At 38.6% G+C, this 13,443-nt stretch overlaps 1 protein-coding gene across 1 annotated transcript; it reads right to left on the minus strand.

Moving 5' to 3' along the window:
* Positions 1 to 11,805: 11,805 nt before the first annotated feature.
* LOC115825149 (complement C1q tumor necrosis factor-related protein 3-like) lies at positions 11,806 to 13,153 on the minus strand. The gene is made up of 3 exons (XM_030788933.1): positions 12,943 to 13,153; positions 12,349 to 12,495; positions 11,806 to 12,191 (listed from the first exon to the last, which is right to left on the minus strand). The coding sequence occupies exons 1-3, from the start codon at positions 13,148 to 13,150 to the stop codon at positions 11,902 to 11,904; spliced, it is 645 nt and encodes a 214-aa protein (XP_030644793.1). The 5' UTR covers positions 13,151 to 13,153; the 3' UTR covers positions 11,806 to 11,901.
* Between the last annotated feature and the right edge of the window lie 290 nt (positions 13,154 to 13,443).

Raw genomic sequence — 13,443 nt, forward strand, 5'->3', positions numbered from 1 at the left:
GAAGAGCAACAGGCGGCTCTTCTGGCATTTCAGCGCTGGTCGGATGACCTGAAGGCAGAAATTCAGAAAGACAAGGCAAACTTGTGGACCGGTCAGGGAACTCCGGGTGAAGACTCGGACGAGTCCAGTGAGGAGGACGAGGAGTCGGAGGCGGAGTGGACAGAGGAGGAAGAGACTCTGGAGATGCTGCTGGAGTACAGAGACAGCATCGAAGAGGAGCGCAAGAAAGAGAGGGCGGCACTGGCTAAAGAACTCCTGGACAGAGAGAAGGAGATCGAACAGCTGAAAAAAGCTCAGCTGAAGGACCGAGAGGAGCAGAGCATGATGGAGGCGGCTCTGCTCGAAGAGTTTACGAAGGAGTTTGAGTCTCAGGAGATAAAGGTTCAGGAGATCGGCAGAGAGAAGGAACAGGCTTTGGCCGAGCTGGCAAATGAAAAGGAGGAGAAGGTAAGAGTCCAGGAGCTCCTGAGACAGACTGTGGAGGAGTTGGAGAGAGAGAGGATTCAGCGAGCCACAGAGGAAGAAAAGTGTGGCCAACTGATAAGAGAGCTCAAGGAAAGAGAGGTCCACGCGTTGACGGCCATGCCAATGACGGCCGTCATCAAACTCAAACTCATGCAGGAGCTGAGGGAAAAGCACCCCGCTCCAGCAGAAGAGAACCTGACAAAGAAGGAAATTAAAGAACGACAGAAGTTGGAGAAAAAGAAGGAGAAAGAGCTGAAAAAGCTCAAGAAGGCAGAAGAGAAAAACAAGAAAAGCGCTAAACAGGCGGAGAAGAAGGAGAAGATGAAAAAGGAGAAGGAGGGAGAGCAAGCTGGAAAAGCAGAAAAGGAAAAGAAAAGAGAGGGAAAAGAGAAAAAGAGAACTCTGCTCCAACGCATCATGAATGCAGTGAGGAGGATTTTTTAAAAAAAAAACAGACACAGAGAGAAACAGAGGAAAAATCTCCATAACGAAACGGACAGAGAGAGGATGAGTGTCATAAAACAAACCAAACCACAACAAAAAGAAAAAAATGAAGAAAACAGACAAAGGACAGAGGAACACTTACCAGGCGACAACCAACACAGAATGAAGAACCAAACAAACAAACAATAATCAGAAAAGCTTTCTTATGACATGAAGTCATTTAACAAATGAAAGAAATGAATTTTAACAAATGAATTGGAGCCGACCTCAGTTCCAGTACATGCTGGTGGCGTTTTGAGACTCTTTCAGTAAAAGGTCTGCTCACAGCCTGCTTTTCTTCTTATGGAGCCATAGAAGAAGGAAAGTGTGCATGGCTGGTGAGAGAAGTTAAGGAAAGAGAAGGCCGCGCATTGACAGCTATGCCAGTGATGGCTGTCATCAAACATAGGCTGCTGCAGGAAGTCCAGGAGAAGCACCCCTCTCAAACAAAAGAGAATTTAAAGAAGATGGAGATTTAAGAAAGACAGAGGCTCCAACACACATCCTCAATGCAACAAGGAGGATTTTTTAAAAGGAAAATCCTCCACATGAAACAGATGGAGATTCATGTTGTCAAAATGCCTGGAAAAACTGAAGAGAACAGAGAGAGGACAGAAACATACTGTCCAGATAACAACCAGTACACAATTCCAAAATCAGACAATCTTGCTGATTTACATTAATGTTTACCATCCTCCAAATATACCAACTGCAGCATACGCCTATGCTATTTCAATAAAACTTTTGCTCATAACTTGCGTTTGTCATTTATTGTGTCTCTTAGTGAGATAATAGTGTCTCAGTTCACCCTGACGAGGGGGGAAAGTTCTGGCTGTAGTGTGTCTTGTTTATTCACAAAATGTGTGATATACTGTATGTAACAGGGAGAAGAAGAAACAGCAAGAGGATGAAAAAATATATATATTTACAGATTTAGACCATCTCATTTTTACCCTCAAAGGATAGAAATGGGTTACTTAACAGTGTTGAATCAAGTGTCAAGTTTTCGAAGCGTTAATGTGTCAATAGACTGCTATGTAGACTGGTTTAAGTTGTCACGTGAGCGCTGTACAAATGAAGTTTCATTACGACACACAACCATCAGATATGTTTCTTTTTCTGTACAGAATACTTTACCTGTGTATTTGACGTATTTCAAAATATTCTTCACGTACTGGTCACTGTAGCTGTTTATTAAGCATCGTGTGTCTCAGTTTTAAAAGAACTATCACAATCACAAACACTACCTCACTGACAATGGGATATATATCTATATCATTTTTTGCACTGTATGTATTCTACAATGTGTTGGATGCTGTTTCTCTTGTGTATGTTTTTGTTGCTGCTGTTTTTTAATCAAAGGCCACATGAAGGAATTTGCTCTTGTAATGCAAGAGGAGCATTTACTCATAACGTTCGTCTTCCATTTTCAAAGTAAATACAAAGGAATAGAAACTCCACTATCCATAAATCGTCATTAAGAAACAAAAAAAATATTAGTTAAGTCACCATTAACAAAACTGGAGTGACTTAGTTTGATACACAGTAGAACATATTCAGCATTTAGAATTAGTCAAGTCAGATTACCCTTACAAAAACAAGCTGGTATAAACGTCTATAGGTGCGCTGCATTGTTTCTTTTGTTTAAGTCATTTAAAAAACGTTTCATCATTTTAAATTTGCCGTATTTTAAAGACGTAATAAAAATGTAAGCAAGTAATCCTTGACAATGTAACTATAATCTAATTAAACTTTTTTTTTTCAAATGTAATTTGAGCTGATTATACAATGCAAACCGTTTATATTGATCATGTCTGTTCGGGTGAAATTGATCGCTATAATCGAACGATCATTATAGCCTGTTTTTCTTCCGTCTTTTTCTTTATTTCTCATGCAGATTACCATCTAACTGACAGTTGCATAGTTATTACATGAACATAAAGTAATGAAACGGACAGCGTCGCTATTTATGGAATTTTATGGACTCTTTCAAAATACAGAAAGCTTACGGCTGTTTCAAACTCTTTTCAAATTGCAGCACTGTACAAATTAAATTACTGAACTGTGTATAATTCAAATAAAACCACAATACAGTACAATATTGTATTTAAATTATAGCTTTTGTCGTTCAAATATAGCCTAAAACGTAAACGTATTGTGCGGTTTACAAAATACGGTAATGTCAGTAGTGCAAATGCAGGCTAAAATATGTCGTGGCCGGGGTTTCATTGCACTTCTCAATTTTTAACGGAACTGAAAACAAACTGTAGGCTATCAATGCCAAACTGGTAGAAAAGTTTGAAATCAAACTTATAAAAGACCCAAAAGGAGCACTGTAGACGGAGTACTTGATCACTATAAGCGAATTATACAGTACTGCACTTGTATAGGAATGATTCTGTCCGAAGCTTTTTGATCCATATAAGCGCTTGATCGCTATAACCGTGATCACTATGAGCGGTTTCCGCTGTAGTTACTTATTTTTTGTGATCTGACGACGTGATCCCGATTTCATGTAATGCGTTACTACTCGACCCTGGCTGCAAGTGAGACAATAGACTGTGTGTGAGTCCTTAAATGTACTGGTTTTTGTTTCATAATGGTAAAGATTAGTTATAGACTAATGAATTGGTGAATAATGAAAACATATTTCAGGTACAGAAACTGATGTAATGAGAAGACTTGGCTCATACTACATCCTTGACTGACTTCAAATGAATGATATTTAATATGTGTTTTTGAATATTTATGAATAATGCAGAAATATAAAGAAAAATATTCTGTAATTTAATGTCTTACTGAGGGGGATTAAAAAAATTGATTCATCTCAACCAGGAGAAAGTTAATGTCAGAACTGAGAGTCTCCACTCACGATGGACTCAACTTGAATTAAAGCAGGAGGTTTTTGTAAGGCCACTTAACCAGTTTGTATCACTGTGGGTCACTTTTGGTGGAGGAACCAAACTGTCATTTGGACATAAGTACAAGTTTCTGCTCTTTGTGAAAATGAACTGTAGTAACCCTGTGTAGTTTATGAAATGCAATTTGTGGAGTATTATATTTTGGATACGTATGTTGAGTTCATCTAACAACAGTATGGGCTGTCTAAATAATACACTGTGTGTGAGTCCACAAATTTTCAGTTTTAGTTTGATAATGTTAAAAATTAATAATAAATGAATTATAATAATAATAATAATAATAATAATAATAATAATAATAATAATAATAATAATGAAAAAGATTCAGCTCAATGAGCAGGAAGATAATGTCAGAACTGAAAGTCTCCTATCACAAGGGACTCAACTTGAACAACTTATTTAAGAAAAAAAATGTGTTTTACAGTTTAAACACTGCTTACACACTGGAAGTGAAAAAAGTACCAAAACCTTAACTTTTGTGACCATGACTTACAGTTTTTTATGACTGCTTACACTCTTGTTGCGGAATTTCGCTCATTGTGTCAAAACCTCTGCACACAAGCCAAATAAGACACAACACTTGGACATAAATATCTCACCTCTATGTCAAAATGAAACTCTGCAATTAAAACATAACAATTCTTTTTCAAAACGGCATTTTTGCGACAAAATGATACACATGCACCATCTGAATTACTCTTTGAAAGCAGCAACAACACACTGATGTACTTTGTACAAAACACTTCTGTCTTTAGTATTTCGTATACCTTTTTAATTTTCTTATACAGGCTCCTGTGAAAGATTGTCCTAGTACAGTACATGTACTCTCATTTCAGTGAACACACAAAAAAGAAAAGCTTCAGAAGAAAAGTATATACAGCTTATTTTTTTCGCCATTGTACATTTTTACAACAACAAGAAAACACAAAGAAAAATAGAATTGCAGAACAGTAATCAACACAATATGTTACGCTAAACTCAAAAATAATTACAGTAATATTAGAGCGCAATGGTAAACAAAAATGAGTATTGTAAGGGATGAGGTGGATGGTTTATGGATCCTGCCCTCTGTCAGGGTCTGGCCACATCACCTCGTTCACATCACAAGCAATGTCATCCCTGGCTGGGCAACAGGGAAAATATTGTCCAGGAAAAGTATCCAACCCTGGACTGAGCCCACCTCAATGTCTCCACATGCCTCTTCCATTGCTTACAGAATTTATTTTTTTATGTTCATTGAAATGAGACACACACACACAGGTGTCTCCAGTCTCAGTGGATTTGGGGCTGTGTGATTGGGTGCTGTGAGGGTGAAAGTCAGATTTTCATGTACCAGGAAACTAAAGTAATTTTCATCACTTATAATTTAAAGAGAAAGTTAAGCAAATTAAAAAAAAAAAGTCATGATTTATGGATGTATAAGTTTATTCATTTTTAAATGAAGCATTTGATCTGGAAGAATATCTGTCAGACTGGTTCGTTCGTTTCATCTGTTTCACTTAGTGGAAAATGTAAACCGTTGCAGGGTTTCCCAGTGTCATGGGCCGCATTGATGGCACACAGATCCCTATCACTGCTCCTTCACTTAATGAAGTTGACTATGTGAATGGGAAGTCTTTCCACAGCATTAATGTACGGGTACACTGACTATTGTCTTACAATAACAAAGCCTGTACATCACAATATACTGCAACTAATATTTCTCATTCTCTGCACCGTTGAGATCATATGTGATGCAGTGCACTTGATCACAAATGTTGAAGCCAAGTGGCCTGGCTCTGTGCATGATTCACGAATGCATCATTACCGTTCCCTGAGAAACAGATTTGCACATGGTCAGTGAAGCTTTGCACAAATATCATTCCCTTGTCTCCCTCTTAACACCCTTAAAATGTATCCACTATATAATTACAGGAGGGTTTGATGGCCACCTGCTTGGTGACAGAGAGAACCCATGCCAGCCCTCTCTGTTGAGCCCTTACCCTGAGCCTGAGCTGGGTCTCCAACAACATTCCAGTATGGCCCACTGCAGGACTAGAGCCCAGGTTGAGATGACAGTAGGCATGCTCAAAGCCCGGCTCCAGTGTCTACGTAAAGTCAGAGTAACCCCAGAGACTGCATGTGACATTATTTTGTCATGTGTTGTTCTCCATAATATTGCCACAATTAGAGGAGAGCAGCACCCTGCCGCACAAATGAACCACCCTGAGGAAGACAGTCCCATCCACCCTGCAGATGTCCTGGATGGAGGAGCTGTCCGAGACATAATTTGCTAAAATCATTTCACAGATTAAGATACCACCACCCCCAGCAGTCAAATAAAGAAAAATCAGTCACATTTTTTTTGGTCTTCTTTAATTCCTACAAATGCAAATGCAACAATTACTATATTTAGATTGTTCCAACAATTAACAATTCACCTGTGACTATGCACCCACCTCTAACTTGTGTTCCAGTAATGGAATTTCAAGTTAGGCCTTTTAATCTGCCACTGCAAGTGCATAATTTCTCAGTCAGTTTTAGCCATTTTCTTCAGGAGATGCATTTTATACAACTCCTTAATTCATAAGTGAGAAAACATAAGAATAACATTAAATTCTACAGTTCTACATGCAGAATTAACCTGGCATTTATTGAACATCTCACTGTGTCAATCTGTGCTGTGGAGGTTGATGGACTCTCCTCCTGGTAATGCCCAGTCATGCTCTGTTAAAAAGGATAAGAACGTGTCATCCCTTCAATGTGCATTTTAAACTCAAAGTTCCACACAAGAATGTAAAAACATTTTAATGGGGAGAGAAATATCAGTAGCTACCATACATAATATTAATGTAAACCACAGTAGGCCTTTCTGAATCCCTCTCTGTGGCAGCAGACAACATGTCTTCATCATCATCCTGTGATGAAGAAGAGCATTCTGTTAGACCCGCTTTCTGAAATACCCCCCTGAAGCCTCACCGCCTGACAGTGGAGCAATAAAAAGCTCAGCCCTGACTGACACGCTTTCCTCTCTTTCCCAAGGACAGATATTTCAGGAGATTCAGTCTCTCCATTGTCATCCTGACCTCAGTAGTCAGTGAAGCATTGCTATTCAACAATGGCTTGTCATCTGGTGCCAGAGTGTCATTTCAAACACTTTCAAACTACATCAAGTTCTCAGATGTTGTGAATGCAGAGGGAAAGAAGGAAAGAAAACACTCAACAAGGGGGTTGACGCAAATTTGATGACCTTGTTTTAAAATGCCTTTCGATGAATGTCATAGTTTTAATTAACAAGTCAGAAACCAACATTTTAAGGATGGGGGGGGCTTTCAAAAGTTGCATTGTCATTGGTTGTAGCACACACAGTTTTTGCAGAGAGGTTTATAGACATTAAGAATTTACATTTTCAACTAATATTCAGTGCCTTCGGGTTACTCTGTGTGTGTGTGTGTGTGTGTGTGTGTGTGTGTGTGTGTGTGTGTGTGTGTGTGTCAATCCTTTTCAGATATTTTCCAACTGTCTTCTGGAAAACATGTTTTGTATTGGTGTACACATGTGAAAAAAATGTTTCAACTGAACAAGGCATGTCATTCAAGACTCCAAACTGTCTAATGAACCATGACAGATGCTTTTACCCAAAGCAGTAGCCAAAGCCAAACCGTGTCACAGCACTGTTCATTACGATGACTTTTTTTGTCAGGTTCAGAGACCTGAATTCTTCTGAGGTCAGTTCTTCAATCTGTATTAACATAAAGACTAGACTGTTCCTTTGTACTTCTCATTTCTTGTGTTTTCTTTGCAAAGTTCAAATTATTCAAAGCACAGAGGCGAGAAAAGAAGCCACCTGTAGCACCTGCACAAAAAAAAGGAAAAAATTAAAGAAAAGAAAAAAACGAATGATTCAAATTCCTCTCACAGAGAGTGAAAATAAACTCAGTCTGCTCCCCTGTTGTGTTTCACTGAGAAACATAAACAAGAGCCTCATGGAGAATTTTTTTGAGCAAGAGAATGGGTTTCCATGGGAGCATTTCTAATGTTTTTATTTGCCATGATGGCAGCGCTGACTCAAAACTCAGTTTGCACTACTACACCCATCTGACCTGCCAATTTGCATTTGTTCTTTTATAGGCTGTCACTGTTATGTCTTACCTTATGTTATAGCCTTACCATGATAATCAATGTTCAACAGAAAAGTCTGACAATAATCATGTTGCATAGATTGTTGAATTTCTAGAATTTCTTTTCTTGAATGTTGTGTTCTATGGAAAAGCCATGGTTAAACAATCAAGAGTGTGTGTGTGTGTGTTTGTGTGCGTGCGTGAGTGTACGTATGCGTATGCGTATGCATATGCGTATGCGTGTGTGTGTGTCTGTGTCTGTGCATGTGTATGTGTATCTGTGAGTGTGTGTGTGTGTGTGTGTGTGCGTGTGTGGATGTTTTGTATAGTACCAGCATCTGTGTGGTTCTGTGTCACTGCTGGATGTTGCCGGGTTCAGGGGTGGACAGTAACGAAGTACATTTACTTGAGTACTGTACTTAAGTACATTTTTCGAGTATCTGTACTTTACTTGTGTTATTTTTTTTTTTTGGAAACTTATGACTTTTACTTCACTACATTTGAAAGACAAATATTGTACTTTTCACTCCACTACATTTGTATGAAGGTTCTCGTTACTCGTTACTTTAACGCATAGCTTTGAAGTCAGTGGACGAATTTTCTTTTCTACAATGCGATATGCCAATCACTGTAAGCTACTCTAATGCTGCTTTTTTTTAACAACTGAACTTGGCGGTTTTACTGATGGCTACTACAATGGAAGATAAAGATGATAAAGATAAAGGTTCCTCACCAGAGCAGCCATGGCCATATCTTAAGTCCATGTCTTAGATTTTTGAAATCAACTGGTTTCCAAGCTAACTGCTTCCCGTATCCGTACGGAAACCAGTTGACTTGAAAACCATTTGAGGCATAACACCGGGTCCTGTGTGAATCCACTGCTGACGCATACTAATAGTTAGCTAGCGAAAATGCCGAGTTAACGTTACTGACAAAAATCCTTTCAGAAATATATGTTTTAATCTTGTCAGGTAAACACAGTAATATTTGTAAGGTCAGCGGATTCACGTAGGACCCGGTCCCAATAAGACAAGGGGGGCGGGAATCAAGCGGTGACGATGGTCATCCAGCTGTTCTACATTTCATACAATGCTATGTAGTAGAAGTAAAATTAACCTAGCCTACAACATTATGACGTGTTAATCCTTTTAAAGCCAATCTGAGTTAACCTAGTGCCTGTTTAACTGAAGCTATACACTGTCTTTTATAGAGGAATCATTTGGTTCAACTGTGTTTCTATAGGCTTTGTAGCATATTCCACAAGTCTTTTATTCTACAGGTTCTACAAGCAAGTCAGTGCATTCAGTAGGTTGTTTCAGAGTCATTACACTCTGTAAATGCATTGTTGCAACAATACAACAATGCAATGACATTAAAAAGAAAATGTACTTTTGAATACTTAACTATTTTTAAAAGCAAGTACTCCAGTACTTTAACTCAAGTAAAAATTGAGCTGAACAACTTTTACTTGTAGTGGAGTAATATTTGACCAGGAGTATCTATACTTTTACTCAAGTGATGGAGTTGTTTACTTTGTCCACCTCTGGCCGGGTTGCGGTGCAGCTGTCCTCCTGCTGGTGGAGAGTCCTCTGGCCAGTCAGGGCCTCTCAGCTGCCCCTCCACTTCCACTCTGCTCAGGAAACATGTCAGTCAGTTTGTCACCCGGCTCTGATGGGGCCAGCTAACCTGATCCCCAGGGCTGCTTATGTATTGTAAGACCTCTTCTCTGTGTATGCCATTTCTCCCTCCCTCCCTCCCTTCTCTCTCTCTCTCTCTCTCTCTCTCTCTCTCCCTCTCTCTCTCTCTCTCTCTCTCTCTCTCTCTCTCTCTGCTTCTGTTTCTCTCTCTTCTGCCTCTGTCTCCCTCTCCCCCACCTCCTTTGTAACATGCTCAGTGGCTACTACTAGCTACTACTAGTTTATGTACAGATATCTTTGTACATGTATAAAGTATAAATCAAAGACACAAGAATTGAACTCGTTTATTACCTGTTGGTGATTCGAGGTTCTGGTTTGTGATAGACAATGCATCTTCAGTATGTGCATTTGCTATCACGTTTTGCGTATGCTGTACCGATGTTCTTGTTCCGAAAACAAAAGATTTATCTGTTGCTAATTAATGTACAACATACGATTGTGCGTAAATGTAATTTAAAAGCTTATCATTAATGATAGGTTAACTATGTAATAGTGATCTGATTAAAGTAAATTGCCGGTCTCTTGCTGCAACAGTGCTGAAAACATGTCACTGAAACACTCAATAAACATTATGAAAATTTCTGTCCTAGAAGAGTCCTCTCTGAGGACACCTTCCTTCACTGAGTGTGTTTCCGTTCCAAAATGTCCTACATTAGCATACTTTGAGCACCCCCCAAGTGCCTGAAGCATGTTGGGAGGGGGGAGAGGGGGTTATCTTACAGCCACTCTAAAGATTTTTAGAATCGCACACTTATTGTACATGCTCAAGAAAGGTACCATTTTCTTTCATAAATTACATCTGTGTTTTATCACAAAGCACTGTTTCACTCGTGTAGCTTTCCTATGTCTTCATCGTTCTTAAATCTTGCTCATGTATGTGTGATAATGCCTACTGAGAGGCGGTCAGCCGAAACAAATAAGGTAAGATATTCTTCGCACCCGAGAAGACTCAAAACAGTTTTGATTTGAGGGTATATGGGATCGTTTGAAAACTGCGTGTGAGACTAATGCTGGTTTTGAATTTAAAAAAAAAAAAAAAAAAAGGTAAACTACAAGTCATCTGTAGTTGGACATGTTACCACGTCTGCTTCATAGCGTCATGGTAATAGTAATTTGTGTCGCTATCGTTTATGTCAAACTGGCAACAAAGTTAAACTCAGCACAGACAGTACAACGCTATACAAAGTTACATCGTATTGTGTTAATCAGAACTGTCATCTGAACGCGACAATTCAAGCTGATAGAAAGCCCTGCGGGATTGGTTTTTAAAATCCAATTATGGGAATGGTAAAGTCCAAAAATGGTAAAGGAAAAAGGTAAAAACAAACAAACAAAAACTATACATCTCTCTTCATACAATACAGTAAAGGACTGGAGACCTGAATAATATTACTAATTAAACGAGTTGACTATTCTTCACTATTCTAAATCTTAATAAGTCGCTCTAGAAAATAGGGTCTGTAAAGTCACTAAATGTAAATGTAAAAAAAGCTATTAAGTGCTTGTAGACACTGATATGTTCCTAGAGTTCTACTATCTAGTATGAAAGCTAAAAAGAAAAGAAAAAGAGTTAGGGCTGATCAAGTCCGCTGGTAATAAATACATGCTGTCTGAACTTTCTGGTTTGCTTGTGGATAAAAAAATGTCATTAATCAGGTTTCTTAAATAACAAAAAGTTACACCTGGTCACAATCCAAATATAAGGAGAACAAATTTGATTCTGGACAAGGCTTGTGAGTTCTGTACGACAGAACTGACGCTCAGAGTTTGTGGATTCTTCTCCTTACATAAAACCTCCTCCTCATATATTTTCGCCCCAACATTTATTACCTTCATCCTCCCCACAGTCCCTCTTCAGATGCAGAGTACTATTCCATTCATTTATAACTAATGAAAAGAGTCTAAACAAGGGATGATCTGTTTGATTTTATTCAGGGCAACCTATACTGCAGCAACTTTCAATTCAGATGAAACCTGTGTATTTTTTCCCAAGTAAATACATCTATTACTTTTGTTTTCTGCTTTCCAGAATGAGTTGTGGATTCAGTTGTGGTGTTGTCAAAAGCCTCCCAATGAAAAGTGTCAGACTCACACAAGAAAAGGCAAAGACACAGAGATGACACAGAGATGACACAGAGATGCTTTCTGACTGCATTTTTACTGATTATCACATTTGGAAGGCACAATGCAATAAGATGAGAAAACAGCTTTTTCTCTAATCTTTTTAGGATAGTTTCACATTGGAAACAAGAGGAAACCGCTGAAAGTACTTAAATTGGTATTTTGGTTGCTGGTGACCTGGAGCCCAGAGGGTAAGCGCATGTAAACTGTATCACCCTTTTCCAGAAGCAAAGTGGCACTATTGGATGCGAAATCTTCATTGTCACCTTTGTCCTGAAATTCCCACACAAGCAGGACTTGCTGATGGTTCTTGTACAGACTCACACCAATATCAGCCTCCTTTGCCCAAGTATATGTTGTGAAGGTAAAGTAATAAACTCCTTTCACTGGGGCAGTAAATATACCTGGATAAAACCAACACACCAATGTATTATTTGGAGAGAAAAAATCCAAATTCCAACTTGTTCCACTTTTGAAAGCAGTGAAGTCAATATAAAGTCATTTATGTAAATGTATGTAAAACAGATGTTGCTGGGTGATTAAATGTTGTAGTCTCATTACCTGAAGCTGGGTCGTATGCATCACCAACATTGGTAAGAGCACGGCTGTGGATTAGAGTGGTTTCCTGACTGAAGGGCCCAGTGTTGCCAAATCCATCTTTATCTGGATTAGAGGGTCTCAGGACAGCAGTGAAGGCCACATGGCTGGCTGGATTTAAAAGTGACCACATTCATCCACATCAATATTAATATTTTATATGTCAGATGTTCTCCAAAACATCACATTGAAGCAGAGGGTGAATTACCAGGCATGAAAGACAGAACATGGTGTGTTCCAGTTTAATACAGACCCAAGAATTAAAAATATAATAACCTCCTGCTAAGTTTGTTAGGAGGTCAAGAGTCAGCTGAGTTTAGGAAACGTGCTGAAAACAATACATTGTTTGTCTGAAGTCAAGAAAACCAGTGGTTTCTGACTCATGTAACCATGGGGGGTAGAAGAGAAGCTCAGAAGAAGAAGAAGAAGAAAATTATCCTTTTGCAGTGCAAACAACTTCAATTTCATTTACAAGTACTTGTCACAAATTTATTGTATCCAATAACCTAATACTTAAAAGAATTGTTATAATAATATTGTTGGATAATATGAAATTACCTTGGCATGTGCTCTTCAAACCTTCAAACTCAGCTCTCAGTGCTTTCACCTCATCTAAAACATTCACAGTGTCCTCTGCCCCTGATACTGACAGGTACACCAGCATTATAACATGAGCTGGAATTATCAGCATCATCCTCATCTTCATCTCTAGTTTAGATGGTTCTTTCTTGGGCCTGAGATGAATGGACTGTCCCAGTCTGCACATGCTGCTGATGTGACCCAATGTGTTTTTATTTGAGTTTGTGTGTTTGTTTAAAATCAATCATTAATAGTGTAGCGAACCAAGGTCATAATCTTATTGATTTAAAAAAAGGAAAAACATGAGGTAAGAAAGGAAAGCCTGATACAAAACAAAATAAAAAAAAGCACAATCTTTCTGGAGATGGTCTTACCCTATTCTTATATAAGAGTAATCCTTATATAAGAATAGGGTAATATTTCAAAGAAAAACTTAGAAGTAGGTCCTATTTTTGTTCAAATAGTGTTATTCAGAGTGCA

The sequence above is a fragment of the Chanos chanos genome, chromosome 12, assembly GCF_902362185.1.
Source record: "Chanos chanos chromosome 12, fChaCha1.1, whole genome shotgun sequence".
Lineage (NCBI taxonomy): Eukaryota > Metazoa > Chordata > Actinopteri > Gonorynchiformes > Chanidae > Chanos > Chanos chanos.

Excerpts from the sequence above, each read along its gene's own strand:
- LOC115825149 (XM_030788933.1), bottom strand. The coding sequence starts at position 13,150 with ATGTGCAGACTGGGACAGTCCATTCATCTCAGGCCCAAGAAAGAACCA. Across the intron at positions 12,496-12,942 it reads TTTGAAGAGCACATGCCAAG|CCAGCCATGTGGCCTTCACT; the intron begins GTAATTTCATAT and ends TTTTAAATCCAG. Across the intron at positions 12,192-12,348 it reads TGCATACGACCCAGCTTCAG|GTATATTTACTGCCCCAGTG; the intron begins GTAATGAGACTA and ends GGTTTTATCCAG.